General features: G+C 45.2%; 2 protein-coding genes across 5 annotated transcripts in view; both read left to right on the top strand.

The window, feature by feature from the left end:
- gripap1 (GRIP1 associated protein 1) overlaps positions 1-17413 on the top strand; it is a 36466-nt gene extending 19053 nt beyond the window's left edge. For all 3 annotated transcript variants that reach the window (XM_023826687.2, XM_023826686.2, XM_023826688.2), the window contains 5 exons: positions 1068-1201; positions 2145-2261; positions 3088-3181; positions 11813-11982; positions 13427-17413. In XM_023826687.2, the coding sequence (XP_023682455.2) occupies positions 1068-1201; positions 2145-2261; positions 3088-3181; positions 11813-11982; positions 13427-13513 (602 nt within the window). In that variant the 3' untranslated portion in view covers positions 13514-17413. The remainder of the gene's footprint in view (positions 1-1067; positions 1202-2144; positions 2262-3087; positions 3182-11812; positions 11983-13426) is intronic.
- Positions 17414-17765: 352 nt separating this feature from the next.
- The window catches only part of kcnd1 (potassium voltage-gated channel, Shal-related subfamily, member 1), a 141458-nt gene continuing 134036 nt past the window's right edge, over positions 17766-25187 (top strand). The window contains exon 1 of one of the 2 annotated variants that reach the window (XM_072713036.1): positions 17766-18666. The gene's annotated coding sequence lies outside the window, so the exon portion shown is untranslated. Of the gene's footprint in view, positions 18667-20633; positions 20720-25187 lie in introns of those variants that run through there. The other variant, XM_072713035.1, reaches the window with a different exon arrangement.

Raw genomic sequence — 25187 nt, 5'->3', positions numbered from 1 at the left:
TCTCTGCAGCAGTCAGCGCTGTATGATGTCTGTCAGCTTGGGTGCTGAGGGCCGCGTCAGCCCTCAGGGTGCGTGTCGAGGTCCCTCGTCCCTGTGTCTGTTGTCCCTGGCACAGTCCGGCTTGGGACGTGTCTGCGTGAGGTGCTGTAAGAGCGCCCGCTCTCCGGGGGACCCCCCCAGTGCATCATCGCCTGTGAAATGCGGTCCCCTTAATATTTAATGCCCCCCACCCTCTGAAATAGCGCCACGGAGAAATGCACGCTCATTTTTGCACTCCTCAGACGCGCACTGATGTCAGGGCTGCCCTCTTCGGGCGGATCTATAATTTATCGGTGCCCTTAAATGTTTAATGGTTGCTCCACAGAAAGTCAAGAATCAGACATTTTTAAGTAGGTAAGCTTTATCTTGCTCATACATCCAGACGCTGGTCTGGAAGTTCTCACACGCTGGGTCCTTTAAGAGGCCTTCCCCATGCGACTTCTTAATCTCTGCAGGCTCTTGCCATGGAGAAGTGACGCTCACTGATTACCGCCTTCATGGCGGTGCTGTTGTTCACTGTCACCCACTGGCTGGCTTGAAATGAAAGCAAAGCTGTGATTGGTCTGTGGGCGGTAGTCACGGTAATAGGCCTGGTTGCCGGATTACCGGTGCATGGTTTTCTCCGATTGGTGCCTTGCTCAATTTCAATGGACTTTCAATGGACTTTTTCTTGCCCACATTTGAGATTTAATGTTTTGAAAATGTGTTTTTCTTACTCCTGTCCCAAGCTTTTAAAAATGTAGAAATTGAGACAATAATCTGTGTGAATAGACGGCAGAGCCTTAGTGGCTCGTAGCCGTAGGACCTGTGTGTGATTAAGCACTCTGCATGTGTGTGTCACTGCACGCTTCTGTCTGTGTGCGTGTGTGTGTGTCTCATATTTTGTTTGGTTACTTATGGTTAATGTTAGGGCTGGGTAGGGGTTAAGGTTGTAATGTTGTGATTAGAGTTTTCCCCAAAGAAATTAATGGAGAGTCCCCACAAAGATATAATTATAAACCTGTGTGTGTCTGTGTGTGCGCTTTCAGGCCTGGAGGAGCTGGTATTATCTGAGATCAGCTCCCCCAGTCGCACCCAGCAGACGGGTGACAGCAGCAGCATCTCGTCCTTCAGCTACCGGGAAGCCATGAAGGAGGGGAGCGCAGCACAGAGCACCAATAAGGTAGAGTGCTGCGTCGCTGCAGGCCTGCGCCGCATGTCCCCGGAGCCACTTGCGGCCAAACGTGCATGTCGCAGCTGACAGTCTGTTTTGGGCATGGTGGAGGGGCTTTCTCTGGTTTTCTGGGGGGAAGTGGACCAAGAGTCGGCAGCCATACCAACTTCCTTTCTGAAGCTCAGCTGTTGGTGAGGTTATGCACACCGCATGCCCGTGATGCTGAGACATAATCTGTGTACCAAGTTACCAACTGTCTCGCTGTCTCCTTTAATGAAGGGGATCGTTCTGCTCACTAACCATTATCCTGCCTGTCTAGTAAGCTGGGAGATGGGATGTATCATTAACTGGTTACATAACAGGCCTCCTCAGTATTTTAGCTACTTTAATTCTAGTCAAAGGCTGTTGAGATTTATCACCATTTAGCTATAAAGATGGGATTTCCAGCGCATCCCTTTTGCATTTTCCAGGAGGATTTTATTATTAGTAATGTTATAGTCATTATTTTAAAAGCAGGGCATATTTATAACTGCAATCTTGTCTCACAAAAACAATTTTAAGACACTTGCATCATCGTTCACGGGGAGAGTGCTTGTCTTACACCATTCATTTTGACCTTCATTTTTAAAGACTTCCGTAAATAGTTACAGTTGGAGCTTAGTAGGCCTTTGCTTTCCAAAGCCCGGCTTGCTTTAGATCCGTGGGAGTGTTCGCAGACGTGCATGCAGCCCTAGAGAGCGTTAGCTGTGAGTTATTGGCCTGAGCCGAGATATGGTCGACTTTCCGGGATGAGTGTGCTTCCTAAGATGACAGTGGATATCGGTAATGAGTGTGGAGGCCTAGTAGGAGAGCTGGCTAACCATAGCCATGCGTTGGTCACATCAAACCATCTGTCACCACCTCCCTCATCCTCTCTTTCTCTCTCTCTCTCTCTCTCTCTCGCCCGCCAAAGTCGAACACCGGTAGCCCCCAGTCGCAACGCCCAGCGGACCTGTCAGACGATGAAGTCGGCGAGCTCTTCCAGCGCCTGGCAGAAGTGCAGCAGGAGAAATGGATGCTGGAGGAGAAGGTTGTTCTCCATCATTTTTATGACTTAAGTGTCGTCTCTTAGCATATGGCCGTGGTGTCTAGTTTCTGGTACAGAGTGATTTACCTAGAATCTCCATGCCCCATATGGTTACTCTTGATGGTCAGAAACCTGCATTTGATTATTTACGAATATCAGAAACCTGCAGGCCCTTACCGTGTGAAAATCATACATCCCTAGTAAGGGGACGTCTAAGCCAAAATTTTGTTTGTATTGGCTAGCAGTGCTGGATCCCAGTTAAGTAGGTTAATTGTGCTTAACGCTTAGGACTTGTCTTATTAATCTTTTATTGATCTAGATGAGTCAATGTATTTCAAGGTTTAGTGGTTATTAGACATGCTCAAGACATGTATGAGTTTCTGTGTGCTGCAAGTAGAGGAAACGGCACAAAGTGTGTCCTTCTACATTATGAAAGCAGGATTGTTATGCTTCATGATATCGCAGTGGAATCAAAGCGAAGGAGGAGATATCTGGGAACAGAAGGCACTGCAGTAAATGACCAGGCAGGTGGTTGGACTGAGGATGACTTTGAGGGTTGGAAGATGATTCCATGAACATCTGCCAGTGTGGTGTGCAGGGACTGGGTGGTGCTTGAGCATGAAAATGTTCTGTCCGTCATTGTCAGACAGCCCTTCTTTGACTTTCCATGCTCATATCGAAGCCCGGCATCATGGCTTTGAGTGAGACGTGGCTGTGGCCTTTTCATGGTGAACTGGGTAGTGGGCGGGTCGTACAGGTTTGTTCCCTTGTGTGCTTGTTGTGATTGTTGGCACTAACGGCTCCTTGGGTGTCTGTTGCCCCCCCCCAGGTGAAGCACTTGGAAGTGAGCTGCGCATCCATGGCAGATGACATCTGCAAGAAGAGCGCCATCATCGAGACCTACGTCATGGACAGCAGGATAGGTAACATCCCCCCGCTGTGCCGTCTGTGCCCGCTTTTCAGTGTCGCTGGTGTCTTCCGATCTAGCGCGACCCTTTCGGCGGTTTCCATTGTCAGGGGGCCACTCTGCCTCAGAGCTTGGCTTCCTGTCTTTGGAGTCGGAAAGCTGAAGGCTTCTCCGGAAAGCAGTGGGCACCCTCGTCACCATGAGTCCTGACGTTTAAACCCCTTCGGGAAGGCAGAACAACATCCGTTTATTTATTTTTTCTTCCCCAGTCACTATGGTTGTTGCTCCAGAGGCCGCTCACATGTATTTTGCATCTGTGTTTAAATTTAGAATTTTAGATCCTGACACTTTCAAGTTGAGGGGTTCAGCAGGCTTTATTTTGGGGAGTAAGTCATGTAAATCGATTTCGGCATTTAATTGTATGTTTTAAGTCGGAGGTTTAATGATTTCTTATTACATCTGGACTCAACACATTAGTTGTGTGTTTTTTTTTTTTACCTTCTATTTATAACTATTCTGTTTCAGTGGGTGTACATGACGTTCTCTGCTGCACTTGAAACAGCACTTTGCAAAATCTAATAAAGCCTCCATCCAAGCTGTAGCTTATGCTCAAGATTTGATGAGTTTCTCTTTAGTAATGGTGCCTCGTGCTTCCTCACGGGTGCTGCTCCTCCCTGCGTGCAAGTGTCCCTGCAGGCCTTTCCTCAGGTCACTGTCAGATGGTCTCCCTGCAGACCTTTCCTCAAGTGACACCCTAAAGGTCTCTCTGCAGGCCTTTCCTCAGCTCACTCCCTGAAGGTGTCCCAGCAGGCCTTTCCTCAGGTCACTCCCTGAAGCTGTCCCAGCAGGCCTTTCCTCAGGTCACTCCCTGAAGCTGTCCCAGCCGGCCTTTCCTCAGGTCACTCCCTGAAGCTGTCCCAGCAGGCCTTTCCTCAGGTCACTCCCTGAAGGTGTCCCAGCGGGCCTTTCCTCAGGTCACTGTCAGATGGTCTCCCTGCAGACCTTTCCTCAAGTGACACCCTAAAGGTGTCCCAGCAGGCCTTTCCTCAGCTCACTCCCTGAAGGTGTCCCAGCAGGCCTTTCCTCAGGTCACTCCCTGAAGGTGTCCCAGCAGGCCTTTCCTCAGGTCACTCCCTGAAGGTGTCCCAGCGGGCCTTTCCTCAGGTCACTCCCTGAAGGTGTCCCAGCGGGCCTTTCCTCAGGTCACTCCCTGAAGGTGTCCCAGCGGGCCTTTCCTCAGGTCACTCCCTGAAGGTGTCCCAGCGGGCCTTTCCTCAGGTCACTCCCTGAAGGTGTCCCAGCGGGCCTTTCCTCAGGTCACTCCCTGAAGGTGTCCCAGCGGGCCTTTCCTCAGGTCACTCCCTGAAGGTGTCCCAGCGGGCCTTTCCTCAGGTCACTGCCTGAAGGTGTCCCAGCGGGCCTTTCCTCAGGTTACTCCCTGAAGGTGTCCCAGCGGGCCTTTCCTCTGGTCACTCCCTGAAGGTGTCCCAGCGGGCCTTTCCTCTGGTCACTCCCTGAAGGTGTCCCAGCGGGCCTTTCCTCTGGTCACTCCCTGAAGGTCTCTTTGCAGGCCTTTCCTCTGGTCACTCCCTGAAGGTCTCTTTGCAGGCCTTTCCTCTGGTCACTCCCTAAAGGTCTCTTTGCAGGCCTTTCCTCTGGTCACTTCCTGAAGGTCTCCCTGCAGGCCTTTCCTCAGGTCACTCCCTGAAGGTGTCCCAGCAGGCCTTTCCTCTGGTCACTCCCTGAAGGTGTCCCAGCAGGCCTTTCCTCAGGTCACTACCTGAAGGTGTCCCTGCAGGCCTTTCCTCGGGTCACTGCCTGAAGGTCTCCCTGCAGGCCTTTCCTCGGGTCACTGCCTGAAGGTCTCCCTGCAGGCCTTTCCTCGGGTGACTCCCTGAAGGTCTCCCTGCAGGCCTTTCCTCGGGTCACTGCCTGAACATCTCCCTAATACCTCCCATCAGTATGTTTTAACATACTTTCTATTCGTTGATTTGTTCCGAGCTAAAATGAGTTGGACTTCTTCTTTTGTCTTTGCTGTTGTCACTGTTGATTGGACAGGCAAAAACTTGGTAGGTTCTTGGTTTGAATGTAACGTTACATCAGCCAAAGTTAAACTATAATTTTTTGGTGTTTTTTACTGTATGGTGCTGAATGTAGTGTGCCCTAGAGTGAATTCCAGTCCTCATGTCCTCAAAAATCACTGAAGCCATTTTTTCACTGCTTGTGCTAGTAGATTAATTCCAGTCAATAAATATAGCAGTATATTGTCCTTTATACAGAACAGTGCACAAAAGCCAGATTTAGAATTTGAAAATGCATAGAATTTGTAAATGATAACCGTATATTGCTGAAGAATGTTAAGGGCAGTAGATATCAGGCAAATATATTTTATGATGAACTCATAGCGCTCTGTCTCTAAGGAGACATCTGCCCAAACGTATATTAAGTATCAGACTCATTAATCGACACCCCGCTGTTTCAAAATCTGATGAGTAGGTTCAGGTGACGTTTTAGATGGAGGTTCTGGTCGACCTTGTTGACCTCTGTGGTTAGCCAGTTATCAAGTGCAGAGTCAGGCAGCCTCATTTAAGGCTCCTCCTATTGAAAGGTGTCCAGGCATCAAACAGAACCTCAGACTTCATGCAGGCGTCACGCTAGTGGGAAACCAGCTGGTACCGGCCTCTTCGGTGAGTTCTGGTTCGCCTGCTTGCTGCTGGAGCAGCGCTACATGGAAGCTAAGGGTGGCAATGCTGGAATCACATCAATGTGTAACCTTGAATGTTTTATAAAAAAATAGCTGCACCCTATGCACTTATTTCCATAGACATTGTTTATATTCTGCTCGTCTTTGGGGGTCATCAATTTAATTCCTGAGCGGTTTTTATGTGGGGGGGGGGGGGGGTTGATTTTAGATCTTTTCCTTCCAGGTGTGTGGTACTTTGGGCTCAGATATGGTACCAAAATCTGAAAGTGCTTCTTGCCCTCATTATGCAGTGATTAACAAACATAGAAGGTTTAGGTGTTCGATACACTAGTTGAATAAATATCTGTTCTTGGTCTGGGTCGCATAGGGGCCTGGAGCCAATCACATGCAGTGCATGGGATGCAAGTCTATGGCAGGGCACATACATGCAATGGTGCATTTGCCCTGTCAGGCAGCGGTGCTACTCACTGAGCCCCTGTACTGCCCGTTAAACTAATCGTGACAGTGCAGAATGTGTGACGTGAGAATGCTAGCGTCCATGTGGTGGCATCGTGTCACTTTACCCTGCCTCTGGATGGCGCCCAAGGCCACAGTGGCATTTCCAGACAAACCCTGAGCTTAAACGGTCTCCCGAGTCACTTATTTCAGTGCTGGTGGCCAGATGTGTCATTTCTGTGTGCCGCCCCTGTAGCCCTCATCATCTGGGGGTGGGGGGGGCAGCAGCACCTCCCCCAGACTAAACCAAAGCCAGCTCATTAGAGAGAGCTTGAAGCTCCCTTTTTAGGTGGCTGTGAAGCGAAGGCTGGCCCGCAGGGAGTTGGAGTGCCGATGCGTAGCACCAGGTGTATGAACTTAACAGCCACGTGTAACCTGTTACTAATGAATTTCCCCCAGCTTTCAAGTGGTCCGACTGAATTATTTATAATACAGATATTAGTCCCATTCTTTTTTCTTTCACGCAGCCTTATAATTAATGATGGCCCACTCAAGGTACAAACAGACGGAGCCCTAGAATAATTCTTTAAATGTTTATCTTCCCTGTAAGCGATTCGAGTTCTTGATTGACCTTCATGACGTCTGATGGCTATCAATTCCTCGCTTCCGTAGCTTTTTATTTTCTCCGAAGAGACTGTGAGATATTTGTAGCTCCTTTTGCCACAGATGACGTGTTTACCCGAATGCATCGATTTTGTGCTTCCCCTGCAGTTTCTGTAAACCAGTGAAGGAGGGTGTAACTGTTTAGTATAATTCACCACACTGGAATACTAAGGGAATTCAAGTGGCCAGTGCATTTTTCATGATAAAAAAAATGCAGAGATTCCAGACCTGAATGAAAATATTCTCATAAAAATGATTTCATTACCCACTGTGCTACACCAAAACTAGTTTGTTTATTTTTCTTTTTTTTTCCACAGAAAAATTCAAATCACTGCAGCTCTTAGAATAACACTCTACACTTTAGCTCTAACATTAAAATGTTATTTAATTTATATCAGAGAGCCTGCTGGAATATTTCAGGGTTATCGTAATTACTGGCGCTCAGCACTGCTTTTTAAAGGGGCCACTTTGATTTAAGTCTCTGTTAATGAAGTGCTAAGTGTGTGAAACGGGGAGCTAAAGTGCTGCACGGGGTATGTTACACCAGAGTCCCCCAACCTGGACCTCAAGGACCCCCAGGCAGTCCATGGATTTGCCTGTTCTAGGAGCTGGGAGGGAGCAAGAACATGGACTGTCTGGGGCTCCCCGAGGACCGGGTTGGGAAACACTGCATTAGAAGTGCCCTTCTGTAGCCTTCGTTTCGGATGCTGGATTGGGTAGCGGACAGCAAAACCTCTGAGCACTCCTTCCTGTGGGCCGCCTTGAAAGTGATACCCCCCCTACCCTCAAAGCAGCAATGGGAGCAGTAGGATACAGGTGTCGTCTTTCAGATAGGATGTTATTTTCGGGACAAATTAAATTTTCCTGTATCATATTCACGTCGCTGCAAAAAGGAGAGAGAACGATCCAACATGCCCTCTGAGCTCAGCAGGTAAGTATTTTCCTAATGACTGAACTGTGGGCTGTGTGCAGTGTGACTGATGTGCATCCCACTGAATTATCTCAGGCTTGCTGCTATAATCCACTTAATATGCTGTTATTATCCACTGAGCCCCCGGTTTGCACAGACCAAGGATTCACTAAAATAGTGTGCGAGAAGGTGGTTCTGCTGTCACGTGTACAGAGTACAGTAAAACGATCGTCTGCTTCTTGCAGAGCACTGCGCCATATAAGGCAATCTATGCTCAGTCATTGATAAATAACAGAAAGTAATAATGCCACTGCATCATTTGCACAGACTCATAGCGTATGTAGTTGTTAAATGTGATATGTGACATTTGCTAATGTTGTTAAAGAAGAAGAAGGTTGATTCCTCCTTATGGAATTTGTTCAGGGCTGTTTTGTGGTGTTCGTTTGAGTTTTAGGGTGAATATTCTCTATTCATTTTATTTTTTAAACAGTTTAAAAGAATTCCCGTGTTGATGAAGGTTGTTTGAGGATATGTGGGACCTTGCTTCAGTGCATTACACCGTGCAGTGACTGTAACGTACATGCAAGAGCTCTTCAGAAGGTGCCCGCTTTCTGCATTACCCTCTTCCCGCACTCTGTCCACTCTCTGCTCACATTCTGCATTGCCATCTTCCCTCTCTCTGCTTACATTCTGCATTGCCATCTTCCCTCTCTGCTCACATTCTGCATTGCGCTCTGCCTGCTTTCTGAGTTGCCCTTTGCCCACTCTCTGTGGTGCTCTACCTGATTTCTGCATTGCCATCTTCCTGCTCTCTGCCCGCTTTCTGCATTGCCCTTTGCCCGCTTTCTGCATTGCCATCTTTCTGCTCTCTGCCTGCTTCCTGCATTGCCATCTTCCCTCTCTCTGCCTGCTTTCTGCATTGCCCATTGCCCACTTTTCTGCCTGCCCTTTTCCCACCGTCTGCCTGCTTTCTGTGTTGCCCACTGCCCTCTTTCTGCCCACTCTGTGCTCACTCTTTGCATTTACCCTCTTCCTCTTGCCCATATGTGCCTCTCCTCCTGCTTTAATTTCATGACCGACTGATTTAACATTTAATGCCAGACTAGATCCCATTAAGGCTGCAGTCATCCCATTGTAAATATTATGCCGTAGATGCTGAGGCTGCCCTCCTTTGGCTCTGGCACCGTGCTTGTACAAGCAGACCAGCAAACATTTATATGTTAATGGTTATGCAAACCTGCTGTGGATCGGTCTGTCTGTCCCGGGTAGGTGTTGGATGGGTAGTGAATGGTTAGACTGACCTATAAAACAGTGGATGCATCACACATGAATTAATCTGTTTGTATACAATTGAAACCATTTAACAAAGTATTATCAGAGCATTGATAAACGCCTCCTGCTGACCTGTTTGCCTGTAAGCTGCACATTAGCTTTAATCATGCACCTCTGGTACTTAAATCTGCACGCTTTGTGTGTTGGGGCTTGGTTGATGCCATGAGCGTGATGTGTGCATGGAGCGCGGTGCTGGGGAGGCGCTGTGGCCCCATGACGGCCCATACTGGGGGTTGGGGGGGGGGGGGATAGATGAGAACTGACATTAGCGGGATGTAAATGATTCAGGATGCAGCCATGCCTGACCGACCCAGCAATCATCTTCAATAATGCAGCACTTGACGAATCCCTCCCTCCGACCCCTGTGTGTGTGTGTGTGTGTGTGTGCGCGATCGTTTGCATGTGCCTGCACTTCTCCATCCCACACACTGACAGGACTGCGGTTTCTGCCTGTCGTTGCTCCATGCGTTGCCTGCAGCGAGATGCATTAACTGGGGTCAGTGCTGCATTGGAGTCGCTGCCCATCGTCTTGCGGCTGATTGCGTCTCCTGTAGTGATCAGGGGCAGACAGACTGTTCTCCACTTTGCCCCTCATTGTCATCATCATCCCGTACAACACAGGGGAAGTATCAAGAGTTGTCACTCACAAAATGTCTCCTTTGGATTTTAGGCCTCTTGACAAAGACAGGAGAGAGAGATAAAACTCTTTTCTAAACTGTGAACTCCTGTTCTGCTTTTATCCAGACCCATTAATTGAGTGTGCCAGGCCACATCCACATGCGTTCATTTCTCCAAGTAGAAACCATTCGGGTTAGGTTGCTGGTCTCTCGCCATGGTCACCTGCTCCAGGTGCTCTTCTGTCTGTTTCTGAACTCCCAGCTTAAAGTTTACAACCATTTCATTTAAAAGTGTTTTGCTGGCCACAGAGGAAACAGGAGAGTCCTGAGCTGATGAGTTAGGGATGAGCTGGAGAAGCTGGCATCTACCCGCATTGAAAACTGGCAGGTAAAATACACCAATGTCCACTAATCATCTGTTCCAAAACTTTCAAGATAAAGGAAAAACCAGATGCACAGAATGGCTATTGGCTAGGGGCTTCTAAATCCACGAAGGCCTCTCTTTAAGCATCTCAGCTGGATGAATACCTCTGTGGCTGTGGGTCTGACACGCCCTGGTCCAGGCCCGCAGAGATCCGCAGGGAGCAGGGCTGCTGCCGGGCTTAACGATGTACTAGTGCCTCACAGTATCAGTGGATTCCTTCCAAGATCTGAGAGCTCATCCTGCCATACATTTTGCAGCCGTCAGGGATGCCGTCGTTCTCATAAATACTCTCTATGGCAATGCCGTCGTTTCCCTGCAGAATTTGCTTCAGAAATGAAACAAATCAGCAGTATTGTCATCAGCTTATTGCTTTAAGGGTCTGTTTTTTCCTAGCGGGCCCAAGCATTCATCTTGTGTCCGTGTTTATCATGGCTGAGGGTTGGGAGTTTTTCCCGTGCAAAGCGGCAGCTCACCGGCCTCCTGGTGTCTGCATCCGCCGCTTCAATCAACTCCTCCTGTTTGCCGATGTGCGTCTCCAGTCCGCGACCGACCGGCCGTCACCCACGTGCATTTCGGTCTGGCTCAGCTGTTTTTTCCATTAATTTTTTCCCTCTAAGTTTGAAATTCACTGTTGATTGTTTCACCCCCACATTTGTTAGAAGTACAACAAAGAGACTGAGAGGGTTGATTAACGGGGAGACTTAATTGCTTAATAATTTATGACGCAGAGTCTGCAAGCCATCTTTACCACGTTAAACCGAAACTGCCGATCGATGACATCCAGCCCCATCCTGGCATTTACTCTGCTGTTAAGTGAAAATGGAGGGATTATCTCTGGGCCGCGTTCCTTTGAGTACCTCACCATTGCCTGCAGCCTCACGCTGGGATCCCATAAGCAGCCTTGGTGTGCAGACACATCACAGGGGTGCTTTTGCCCAGCCGGGAGGCTGCGGGCCTGACCAATCACAAGGCGAGTATGTAGCGTCCCTCCCCTGCCGTCGCCGGTCTCTCTGGCACGGCCGCCTCTCCGGTTTGCTGACAGACGCTAAGAGATCCGGCATCCTGCCGTACCCATGTCAAAGTGCAGCGAAGGGCCATGTAAGAGGAGCCTGAGCTTAGGTTACTGCTGTTAAATGCTTTCACGCCTGTTCTCTTTGTCAATGGACTTGACCTGTTGCATGTATCATTCACTGTTCTCTCCTGTAAGAAACCTTTAGGTTGACCAGGTTCTGGTTATAAGTTTTCAAATGCAGTAATCATTACTAATTGGTTTGTAAGACCTGTTACTCATCAGGCATTGACCAGACTGTGCTTGATGAGCTTGTAATTTGAATCTGTGATACTACAGAATGGAAGCTAATCTCTCCTATAGCCAGCCGCAGTATTGGTGTCCTCTCTGTATTTATTAGACTCTTTTAGTGCTAAAGCGGAAAAATATGAGCTAAAGGGAATCATTAACAAAACTGCGGCAGCGCCGGCCGTTGGCTGTTAGTGTTTGTGTGAACATCACCCAGGTCCCCCAAGGGATAAATGCCTCGACTCAAACGGCTGCTTCCCTGCAGATGTGTCCTCAGCGGCATCTGCGTCGCACGGGGGCCCGCTGGAGCGTGGGGGCCTGGGCTCTGTTTTGAGGGACCTGGTGAAACCTGGAGATGAGAACCTGCGTGAGATGAACAAGAAGCTTCGCAACATGCTGGAGGAGCAGCTAACCAAGAACATGCACCTCCAGAAGGTAAGTAATGGGCTCTAGGACCCCCTCTCCCTCCCTGCTGGCCCCCGGCCTCTCGGACCCCCTCTCCCTCCCGGCTGGCCCCCGTCTTCTTGGATCCCCTCTCCCTCCCGGCTGGCCCCCGGCCTCTCGGACCCCCTCTCCCTCCCGGCTGGCCCCCGGGCCTCTTGGACACTGCCCCTCTCCCCCCGGTCCTCTGGAAGTCCCTCCTGGGCCGCAGGGGGCTATATGAAGTCAGTGACGTGACCGTTTAGGTGGCTCCTTGTTACTGGAGACCAGGCATATTCCCGCTTTTACTACATTAAATGCTTATACGTACAGGAATAGAAATGAAGGCCAGAGGAATTTTCGGCTTGTTGGCCACTTGGGATCAAACGGAGTGAATAGAAAGCAATCCTAACTGCTGCCACTTGATGTATAAAACATCAAGCCGATAGCGGGGGAGCTCTGGTGGGATCGCTTCCCTCTGCCGGGGGCACAAAGCCAGCAGGGCGCGATGCGGGGGGTCCCGCACACGGCCCGCAGCCTGGGAGCATGAGCGGGCTGAGTGGGGGGTAGGACTGCGGAGGCTGGAGGCAGGCCAGGTCCTCGCTTGTGATGTGTGGGAGGCACACATGCCCAGGGATATACAGTCAGCCAGATTTAACCTGGGCCGCAGGGAGCGGGAGGAGGTGACGAGAGCAGAGACGCTGCTATTGATGCTGGGATCGGTACCGTGGCACCATTCATGCCGGCGCAGCAGGGAGGCTGTGGGGAAGCTGCCGGACGTCATCAGTGAGGGATGCACTGTGCCTGTTAACAGCCATGTAACTACCTGACTGTGTTGGAATGTAGTGAGCAGATCTGAGACTAATGAGAGAGAGCGTGCCAAGTCCGAGCTGCTAACCTCCCATATGTGGGGAGGCTGTCCGCCATACTGGTGACCGGACAGACGGGGGGAGAATCTGCAGGCCTCTGCCCACACGGAGGGCTGATTCTCTCCCAGTCTTCCGTCACCCAGCAGTGCTTTGGGCCAGACGTCCTACAGACAGACGGCCCTGTTGCTCTTTGATGGCCTCTGCTTTCAGGCCAGTCCAGTCTCCTGCGTGTGTTTGAGGCTGTGAGGCTGATGAAGGCTCCCCAGTGGGGTGAGCCTTCTTTCCCAGCTCCGTCAGTTTCAGCCCGGCCTCTATAGGGCAGCAGCAAGTCTAGCAGAGTCTCTGAGCTGCTCTCTCCTCTATAAAGTGCTACAGTGTTCACAGATTCGTGCAGTCTGGATATGCCCTTGAGCAAGAAAAATAATGACACACACTTTTAATTTGTGTCAGAAGAATTTTATTAATAGAGTCTGTTACCTCATTTATGCATGCTTGCTGTCAGTTTGCGGTCTCTGGCCCTCGCTCTGGGTGCAGGGCCTCTGCAGACCCTTGTGTGGAACTTAATTACTGTTTTCCTGTCTATTACCCAGGACCTGGAAGTTTTGTCTCAGGAGATCGTTCGCTTAAGCAAAGACACGTGCACAAGTTCAGGTGGGGATCCTACAACTACTGGCTAGCACTGGAAACAGCCCCCACCTGCCACCCACTCCATTTGACCCCTTTTCACCGTTTCTGCAGCTGAGACGAGGTGGATGCCACCCGGCTGTGTAAAGGACTGTAACCTCTGGCAGGGAGGGAGGTGGAGAGGGAGACGGAGGTTTGAAATGTATCTGCTACTGAATGTATTTATTGTCACAATGAGCTGTGTCTGTAAATCTGGCGACCTTGTGATGTATGTGGCACGGTGGCAGTGCCACCAGGAGCCGGGGGGGGGGAAGGTGTGTCTTCACGGTGCAGCACTCATTCCTACCTTTGAAGGACTTCGATGGGTCACATGAAGTGAACCTCATAGCAACGCTACTTTAGACTTGCTTTGTTGACATAGAGAATTCCTTATTAAGCTCTACATAAGTCAAACTTAATCTGCAGTCTGTTTGGAACCACAGGTATTCGCTAATTCAAACAGCCATAATTAATCTTTTTTTTCTAAAGCCCGATTAATCGGTGACCGTCCATCTCGGCAAATAAGGGACCACGATCAGGATGTAATAAAGGGTCGAGAGGTAATACAAAGTCTTATATAGTACTTAATAAGGTCTTATGTCTGCATTGCACATCCAAAGTGAAGTCATCGTGCTCACGGTTAGACGATAGGATTTCGTTAGTCGGTTCGCTGAATTGCGGCTTTCAGGTTAAATGTCATTAGGGGAGCCCAAAGAGCGTCGGCAGCCCCCTGATCAGGTCCCCCCTCCATGGCCCCTCTTGTATCTTTCCGTCCAGTCCTCTGGCTAGCATGCCCCCCACCCTCGTCCCGCTAGGGCCAAGCAACATGGCGCTTCCTCCATAAAATGTGTCGCTTGACTTCTGCTGGACAGATCGGTGTGGGATGATCACATGACCTGCCCTAACTCCTGTGAATACGTTGGTTCTGGGGGGGGGGGGGGGCAGGGACGCTAACTGTAACATGGGAAATCCGTAGGGGGGGCATTCCTGGAGAAGATGCGCCAGTCTTATACATATTATTCAGACATATTCAGACGCCTTAGGCTGAAAATGTCCCTTTTTCATTCTGGGGCTGAGACTTTATTTATTTGATTTTCTTTTGCCTTTGACTTGCATTTGCTGTACATCTGCAGTAAAAGGTGGCTGCTTGAACTCTGTAAATCTGTATAACAAAATGCTAATTTAACACTTAAAACCATGCTGGTGGGAAAAAAGACACGGGCTGCCTGTTTGAACCCCGAGCTTAAAATAGTCCATCTAGGTCATTATGTAAGGATTCTGGTTTTCGAGTAAATGCCGCTTTTCCTGATCGCACTTTTACACTATTTCATTACGCTTCTTTTTGGCAGCATGCTGACACCCCCCTGACTGCTCATTTGAAGTAAGGCAGTCCTTTCTTTGTTGTTAAATCCTGAGGTAGTTCCCCCCCCCCCCAGCACAAACAGCATGGTGACTGCAGCCTTCCTGGGAGAACTTCCACATCTGCTTCACTACGCTGTTACCCAACAGCGCCCAGCTGCCTCTCTGTGCTGAGGTTTCACACTCCAGTTCCTGGAAGCTGGTAGTCTTTTGTTCCCACTTACAATCCCAGTTGGTTAGATATACAACTGGCATCTATTACACTGGAAGACTGCGTTTGAATTAATTCTTCGACATCACAGCAGGGGAGGGTTCGGCTTGCTGTATGATGTATCGTTCCTTACTTCCTTTATTTTAAGTATGTGCTCTTTTATCAGCTAAAAAGTTGCAGCTTGATTCCCAGTGGCCAAATTCTGTAACTGGTGGGAAGCTGCTGTCTACCTGTAAGTTCTCCAGGTTCTGCTCTGGCTAGTACTGACATTTGAGCTTTACTGCTGCCTGGAGGGGGGGGGGCGGGTCTACTGCTAGGATGCATCCCACAGATATGACGGAGTAAGGCCAGAATGTGTTTATGTGACTAGTAACATTTATACTGGGTTATTAAAATTCCCAGTTAGATACAGATGGCCACTAGCTTGCTCAAGCATTTTTATCCTGTTTTATATCATCTGGAATTCACACCTTCATTATCATAATTGTTGCATAATGACTAATTTACAAAATATCTTTGTATTAATCAGCATATCTACCCCCTAATAAAATATTGATTCTGCATTTTTTTCCCTTTGGAATGTAGAGTTTTATCTTTCAAAAAATTCCTTTACATTACAAATTCTGTTCGTATCCCAGCCTCAAAGGTGCGCTAAACATTTTGCTTTGAATAGAAGTAACTCCATTTAAGCTGTGACACTCAGCTAGCATGTAGCCCAAGAGCGACTGATGTATGCTACATATTCATTCTATATAACATGGTGGACTGAGGAGGACTAGACCTGGACCTCCTGATGGGGTTGTCATCTCATTAGTGACACATTATTAAATTTATTAATGAAGTGAGGAGAAAAACGAGGTTGGGGGGGTAGGGGTGGGCATTTGGTCGCTCTTGTAGGGAGTTAATGTTGTTCTGTAGCCTCTAATGCCAGTCCAGGCATTTTATACACGCATTCATTTATTAACTATTGATGGATTATTGATTTCCCAGATGTGCACGTGAGCCCCTTGAGGTCTGTGCTTGTCATTAACATTTTTGTACTAGTAGAGTCTTTACATGCATAGGAATACACTAACACCCACCAGAGAGAAGGTCGTTTTTGGGCAGTATTATTTTCAAAATGTATCGTGTTCTCTTCCTAGAAATGGAGAATTTATTCGTTTAATTTTGTCACCTGGTTTTTCGTACTTTCTTCAGTGTTATCTAGCAGAGGCCGTCTGTCCAGAAGGTGCCTCCAGCAGACCTTATTCTCTTCCACATGTTTTGTTCCACCACTGTTTTCCCCCAGTCATTGTTCATCTTGAGTAACTGATGGTTACAGGGAAATAACATTCGGTTTTGCTGTGACATTTAAACACAGAACTGCTCAAAACATTTCACATGTAATGCATTTTACATGCTAGCTATGCTCCAGATTTTAATCGACCATAAACAGGTGTCCTTTGCAATACTATGTTCCATGTTTATGAATGTTTGACTTGTTTTTGCAATGTGGGAAGTTGTTGCGACGGTGTTTTCAAGAATAAAATAACTCGTACTGCATTTCTGACAAAGGAAATCCTCTTTCTAGGTGTTGAAGTACAAATACTGTTCTGCCTCCATATTAACAACCATCATCTTTCCACTTCCAGTTCAATGCAGCACAATTGGTTCAGCTGAGTAATTGAACTTTGTGTTAATTATAAACCCAAAGGTAAATGATTGCATGTAAATCCTGCAAACCTAATTGATAACTTTCTGACTGTTACTTGTTAATTTAAATGACTGACCCATGTGAAAAAGACACCATTTTTAGATGGGAAGAAATGCATCCTTTCAAATCCATCCTCACTGACATTACCTGTGCAATGGCGGTATGACTGAGCTTCTTTGCTGCAGTACCACTTACCTGACCAATCAAGCTGCTGCATAGTTTATCTTTACCTGAGAAACACACCAATAAAAAATAAAATGATAAAATCCCAGAATTTAGAATGAGGATACAAAAAATGTCTCAGGCGTTGCTTTAGTGCTTTAGCACCCAACTCTAACAAAAATTTGGGTGGTGAAATTTGCTGATACTAACAAACATTTTGAGTTACTTTTGAGAGTGTTTGTCAGAAATACAAACTGCAATTAATGGTGGCGATTACCAAAGGAAAGGCAAGCCTCCCCGGATCATTCCAAGCAAATCCAACTGCGTATATAAAGACACACACAAAAAACCAAGTATCATTGTCATAATTGCTAAATAAAAGATGCTATTCTGTGGTGACGTGCTTCATGTTTTGTTGTAACGTACTCTGTCAATGATGAATAAATGGTAATGGAACTTTACATGAATACAAGTCATACCACATGAAAATACTTCAATGGGTTTTTTTCTTTACCTTTGTTAATGAAATGTACTTATGATTGTAGTTATTCCTTGACCTGCTTCAAGTATTTTCACAAATCACCCTTGGAACAATGACTCATAGGTCAGGAAAGTAATAAATATCCATTCAGGCACCCATAGACTTTCAGTCATTTTTGTCAATCACACGCCCTACGGCTATCCTGTTAAGTTGGATTCCCCCCCCCCCCCCCCAAGACAAATTTTAATACGTCAGATTACAAATTAATTATCAATTGAGAAAGACCATTTTAAAGAAAAGGATAACTTCCAAGGCTTTTTTTTGCCGGCAGGGTGGGTGGGGGTGGGGGGGGGGGGGGGGGGGAGGGATGGTGGTTTTGTTGTGTGTCTATACAATGGTATACAAAATATACATATTAATTACAAGATATATCCTTTTTAACCGAGATACATTTTTCGAACAGATACAGACCAAGTGAAAATTGAGATTTCTTATGGCTGTTTTCCTTTATTTAGCTACAGAGAGCAAAAAGTTTTTTTTTCCTGCTTAACACATTCCAAGTTACAGCTGCTGAAACAGACTGATTAAAGAATAAATACACGCAGGGTGGAAAACACTGGTACAATAAAAGGCTTCTCTGGTTCTGTGGGTGTACATAAATAATGTCTGAAGTTTTTATTCATATTTTAATGTTTGGGATTTATTAAATTCAACCAAATAAAATTCAAGTCAGCCTGTTTAGGCTAACATTTTTTGTGCTTTGTGAATGTCATCACAGTTCATTATCCTACATGTACCTAGAACCAGGAAGTCAATCATTTGCTTCTGAGAAATTGTTTCCTGTTCTTGTGTATAATTCCCAGAAGAATGTTCGACACTTTTAGCAATAACCTGAATTCTGTTCCTGTTTGGTCACAGAGCCAGTCCCTTTTTATTAAAATTTGGTTTTGACTAATTTGATGGTTCTTACATGGTTAATTAAAATAAACACCATGACCTTCTAATAACTTGAAAAGGGTTTCAGATAGGTTCCACCTCTTGTTAATCATTACCCATAAAACATTGCTCAATGAGAGGTATATGTCTCCTCCTCCTTCCTCGTTAAATGTTTACAGTAAATTAGTACAATGTACTAATGACAGGTTTTCAGGCTATGGAATGTAACATGGATCATGCAATAGTCAACATTGTTTAGTTGTTACTCGTTATTCACTCCTGTTGGGAATTTTATGGTCCTGGAATTTACATAACCCATTTATATGTAAGTACAATATATGAGTACAATATTTACATCAGCATGGGAATTACGGTTAAAATGCCAACATCTATGATAGTGGTGGATAGTGGCAAATTTATATAGTTGGTAAAATTAAAATTAACTTTAGTAGTTTTTCCATTCTTTAAATCACAGTTTTTGTAAATAAAAAATTCTCAGAGTAGATGTCATTTACTTCCATAAATTGCAGTTATTACACTCAATTTCATAAAAGAAATCAAAATGTGGATGTCAACAGTATTCAATAATTCAACATGTAACACAAATATACCGTTTCATGAGAGCTTAATTATTGTTTCTGTGATTTACCACCAGTATTGCTGTCATCAAGTTTGATATATTAAAACAGAAGTATTTAGATTGGCCTTTTAGACCGATGTGAGATAGATTCTTGCATGTTAATACACACAAGCTGGACACACTGTATATACCACTAAAGGAAAACTACAACTGTGCAAGCAGAAAATGCAAACTAACATGTTTAGAGATTAACAGTGAGTGCTGATGCAGTTACATATAGGAGGAGCCAGTGTAGAAGCACCTCGCTTTCAGCAGCAGTGTGGAAATGCATAGATTTGATCCTGTTTGCTGTGTGGTGGAAATTGGATGGCCAGCCTGGAGACACAGCCCACCTTGGTACCCCAGGGACATGGGCTGTTGGCTGGCTGTCACCTCGCCCGGCAACCCCTGCCAGAGGCTGCAGGCACCAACTTCATTATTTATAATGAGGATTTTTATCGTATGCATCTTCTTTTTTAATTGAGAAAATTAAGTGACAGTAGATACTAACATGCTCCCAAGTGTGTGAAGAATAAAAATTAAATCTACAAAGTACTTAAGGTTAATTGTCGTGCTGTACTGCCAACCTCTTACTTTTTTGATTAAAAAACCAGATCCTGAAGTATTTCTCTCCTTCGGAGCTGCATCTTGGGGGTGATAGAGGAAAGCAAGATTTTGACTAAAGTGTCTACAGCCTCCTTCTTGGGTGTCCTCATTTACTCAGCTAACAAATCTACAATGTCTATGAGCTGCAGCTGTAAGACTCCAAAAGTCCCAAGTCTTTTCATATCACTTTAACTTGTGCGAAGTAAAGCTGTTTTATGTGAATGGTATTACATTTTTAAAAAACATTTTATTCCATTCTTCTTGTTCTGAATATATACCCTATTACTACAGTGAAACTGTACCAGTAACTATATGAGAATGATGCAAGTTCCACAGTTTATAGTAATTCTATACCCTAGAATATATTTTCTATGGTGACGTTTCACTTTTAACAAATTCCCATTTTGCTAGGTCTATACAAAGAGACTTAATAATTGCAATAATAAAACAATTAAGCATAATGTGAAAAGGTATATTAATCACTTTTCAATAAATATTAATAGTGGTAACTCACTAGAACTCGAATTTCTTGAAAGTCGAACAAACCAGTTTTACCTAGAACTCGATCTGAATATCAGAATTCGAACCGCGAACGCTGACCTAATATAAATTGTACGCGCCAGGAAATGAGTCATACTACAATGCAATTCTTACTTGAATGCCTTCTTCACAGACTGGACGATTAACCAAATAAAGCAGCGCAACATTACAGTAACTATCAATAAGTAAACCACTAACTTACGTGTCCTATTAGAGCATTTCTGTCATTTATTTGAACTTTATTTTACCAGGTAAATTAATTGAAAACCAGTTCTTACTGCTTTACGTGATATTCGGGAGAAATAGCAGATTACCCACCGGAACTGCCTGGGATATAAACGTCATGCGTGTAACTAAACTCTTCAGCCAATAAAGGCAAACGTGTATCGTCACGGAGGCGGTTCCAGTTTGTGCAGCCGGGTGAGAGGTCGCAATGCATCTAACCGTAATGCTTTAAGCCAGCGCTGTAAGCAAGTCGAACGCACCCAATGACCGGACTGGGGAAACCAACTGAAACGCAGACTTAATACAGAGGACTAATGACAACAACCAGAAACAGCCGATCACATGGGGATCTCATACGGAAGGAGCGGACGATCGGGGCAGGACAGGGGTAATGTTGGGATAAGATCTTCATCGTTTTGGAATCCATTAAGAAAAAAATGCTCTTCTTGTTTTATCCTGTTCATTTTGTGTTTAAATGCTTAAAAAACATATTTAGGTGTAATTTTGGGGGGACGGGAACCAATTAATTGGTTTTCCATTATTTCTTATGGGAAAAATTCGATGAGAACTCATACTTTTTAGGATTCGATCCGGAGTCCGGAACGGATTAAGTTCGAGAACCGAGGTACCACTGTATATTTAGATTGCGCTATGTATTTAAAATGCATTTTTAAATAGGTAAAGTATTGCAAATACATCTCATATTCAGGCATACTGGAACAGACATTTTTAATGGAATGCTTTCTGCTAACATAATTAGAAAAACAGAAAAATTAGCAACACTACATATATTCATATCATTTAAATACTGTCACAGATAATCAAAATAAAAACCTAGTAAGGCGATATTTATTAATTTCATTCTTATGTATGAACATCCTGTCTGACAAGAAATTGGCCAAGGTATTGCAAAGTAACTATTTGCTGTGGTTAGATGCATCTTTATTGAGTAGGACTTGAATTGATAATGTGAGATCTGATTGCATTTGTGCTCAGACAATAGCCAGTAGTGTGCTGTCATTCATATCATGCTTAATGGAGGAATCAGAGCTTTGCATGATGGCAAGTGATGGGCATCAAGGCCATATGTGTTATACCAACCATGATGTATTATCTATAAAAAAAAAATGTACAGTTTATGTTCCATTGAAAAAGCTGGGTCAAGTTTAATTTATATGAAAACTATTTTTTAATGATCATGATTTTCCACCTTTGATCTTATGCATATTTTAAACTTGGTAGTTTAACATAAACCCATCTTTTATTTCATTTAAGGTAGACAAAGCAAGATGCAATTGTTCTATATTTTGCCATTGGATTGTAGCAGCTGGCCAATAAGAGTTTTGAAATTAGACTTTGACACCATATTGAAGAGGTCAGAGCCCTCAATTAAATTCAAAATTCACTATCTTCTAATCCATGGATTATTTTAATATACAGTTGGAAAGGTTGAAAGTCAACAACCTATTTATCTAATGTAAGGACTTACTGAACATTAATTTCATTTTATAAAGTCACAAAGTTCTTTGTGAGATCAAATTGTTCAGTAATTTAAATATACCTAGAGACACTTATAGGTTTATCCCTTCACAGTAATCAGCTTTGTATTGGCTAAAAATCAAATGACTGTAAATATCTTTTTTTAGTGTGGTACAGACGATAAATAAAACTTGTAATGAAACATTGACCCATTTTCAATGATCCAGGACAAGATGTGAATCACTTTCTTTTAAATCCACTTTTGTATTCTTCTTTAGCTCTTTTTAATTCTACAGTTTTCTTCCAGTACCTCTGAATTCACGTATCTTTTGCCCTAGTCAAGTTTTACCTTTGGTCAGAAGAATCTACGCCAGTTAGTCGATAGATTTGTTTAATTAACATTTAAATGTGATATCTTCAGCAGAGTTCATTAGTGGAATTCATGCTAGAATACAGAAGTGGCTCAGTCTGTTGTATAAAGTTAAGAAATCCCACTAAGTTTAAAGGAATAGAAAGATGAAATGTGGTATTTAAGGGGCAGAAATACTTGCTTAGCTCAAGTCTGTTTCTCTCCGAAAGCAATGTACTGAGAAGATGCACAAGTCATATTATACAGCTACATTTGCCAATAGCTGCATGCTGGGAAGGCATGTAGTGTAACTGTTCTGGCCATAGGCTTCTATCCTGATTAAACTTGAGAGTTTAAGTTTTATGGAATCCCTTGGGTGAGGTACTTGGCCTGCACTGCTCCAGTGGACCGTCTGAGTCTATGAATGTATAGAGCACATGTTATCATTGGCTGTAAACTGCAGTATTACCTTGCCCCCATTGGATCTTTGCAGCCCTACAGTATGTTTATATGAGCATACGTACGTGCTAAGACCATGATACTTAGCATAGTACACAACTGGACTTATCTGTGACCACCCCCCCCCCCACCCCCCACCCCATCCTCACTGTACTGCTCTTGCATATGTTCTTTTCTCCCTGGTACTTTTTTAAAATGCCTGTCTCCCATTCCCAAAATAAAATCTGTTTCATCCTTCCATTCTAGTGTCACACGACCCTGCTCGCACTCCAGCTCAGCGCAAGTACCGTGCTATGTAAATCTTTTTGCTTAGCATTGAGAAATACTGCCGATTTAATACAAACTTGACAATTAGTGTTTATCAAAGAAGCTACTCTCACAAAATATTACAGATACATTAGAACGCAGGTAATAAATCCATCCATCCATATTCTACACATCCTGCTCAGGGTCCTGGAGGAGCCTGCAGCCTATGGTAAGTAATCTGTCCCATATATACGCGTCTTTTCAGTTTCAGATCCCGTGTGATTTCATGTTAGGCCTCTGATTAACCCCAGCCGTACCAGGGATACGCTGAGCCTTATCTCTAATTCTGACATGTACGCCACTTTGGACAATAGAGTCTACTAAGTAGATAAATGTAATGATGATTGTTCTTGAAGTTTCCATGGTTTCACACTATACCACACATTTCCATACTAATTGGAAATAATTGATGAAGTTCTGGTGGGAACAAAACAGTGATGTATAACTCGGCATCTGAACTTGAAAGGTCTGAAGAGTAAATCAATTTTGACGAAAAGTGGTACATTAATAATAAACAGACAGCGGCAAGGTGCAAAGTTGTATAATGACACATTGACAAAGAAGTTAAAAATCCCCCTCTGAGGATTGTCTCAGATGCAACTTCAGTAAAAAGGTTTGTGTGCCTTAACCATTAATATGTTCGCTTTCTTGTCTGGAGCTTAAGGGTCGCGCTTCATGTACAGCCGAAGTGGGGAAGTGCTGACCTGTGCTGGGGATATTGTCAAATGGTGGGAAGAACTGGATAACTTGGTAGACATGCCTTCTTATCAGGAGTCAGTGTTGGATTCTGGTGGAGCAGTATCTACCATCGCAGCTGACGTCACGGCAGTGCTGAGTCCTCCATACATTAAGGCCTCCATACTGATCAGTTTGCAGGGGTAGATGAAATATGTCCAGAGATGTTGAAAGCACTGGATGATGTTGGGGTGAGACGGCTGATGCTTCACCTGGAAGGCGTATAAAGTACCTGAGGATTGTTAGACAGGGGTGGTGGTCCTATTTTTAAAAAGGGGGACTTAAAGGCATGCTCAAACTATAGGGGATCACACTTCTCATCCTAGGAAAACCAATATCAGGGTACTGGAAGAGGAACCTTTATGCATTAGGATCCAGATGGAACAATGGTGATCAGATAATCTGTGTCAGGGAGGACACTTTGAGTTAGTTTAGGTTTTACAAGCTACTTCATAACTGAAGCCCTCCTGTGCTTGGCTAAATAGTTCAGCTCTTCTTATGTTCTCATTTGTTTCCTTGATTGAAAGTCTTATCCAGCTGTTTACATTATCATTAATGACACGTGCATGATTATAGGAGACTGACCAATTGGCACACAGCAAGAACTCAATGCTTCTGTGAAATCCAGGCCCTTTTAACTGAAACATTAGTTCACAAATACTGTCCTAGCTCAAAGTGTCTTCCCCGACATGGATTATCTGGTCGCCCTATTTTGTCATATCTCCACTCCAGTTTATGATTTTCATGGATAGGATATCACGGCACAGTTATGATTGGAAAGTTATTGAGAATGAGAAGCTGGCAGTGACATCCCTGCTATTTACAGATGAGGCTGTTTTTGGCCTCACTCAACCAGGACCTCCAGCACACGCTTGAGCAATTCAATGTCAGTTATGAAGCAGCAGTGATAAGAATCAGCCCCTTCAAATTCTAGAGCATTCCACCCTTTTCCGACTGAGGACCATGGTCTCGGATGTGGAGGTGCTGAATCTCATCCCAGCCGCTTCACACTTGGCTGCGAACTGTTCCAGTGAGAGCCGAAGGTCACGGTCCGATGAAGCCAACAGAACCACATCATCTACAAAAAGCACAGACCTAATCCTGAGGTCACCAAACCGGACACCTTCAACGCCCTGGCTGCGCCTAGAAATTCTGTCATGAACAGAATCAGTGACAAAGGACAGCCCTGGCAGAGTCCAACCCTCACCAGAAACCAGTCCAACTTACTGCTGACCATGCGGACCAAGCTCTGACACCGGTCAGACAGGGACTGAACAGCCCTTATAAGGAAGCCCGGCACCCCATACTCCCAGAGCACTCAGGACTCCCCGAGGGACACGGTCGTATGCCTTCTCGAAGTCCACAAAGCACATGTAGACTGGTTGGGCAAACTCCCATGAACCCTCCAAGACCCTGCTGAGAGTATAGAGCTGGTCCACTGTTTAACAGCCAGGGTGAAACCAACACTGCTCCTCCTGAATCCGAGGTTTGACAATCCGACGGACCCTCCTCTCCAGGACCCCCGAAT

Source organism: Paramormyrops kingsleyae, chromosome 6, assembly GCF_048594095.1.
Source record: "Paramormyrops kingsleyae isolate MSU_618 chromosome 6, PKINGS_0.4, whole genome shotgun sequence".
NCBI lineage: Eukaryota > Metazoa > Chordata > Actinopteri > Osteoglossiformes > Mormyridae > Paramormyrops > Paramormyrops kingsleyae.
The sequence above is the reverse complement of the archived record's forward strand: the minus strand, read 5'-3'. Positions and strand labels throughout refer to the sequence as shown.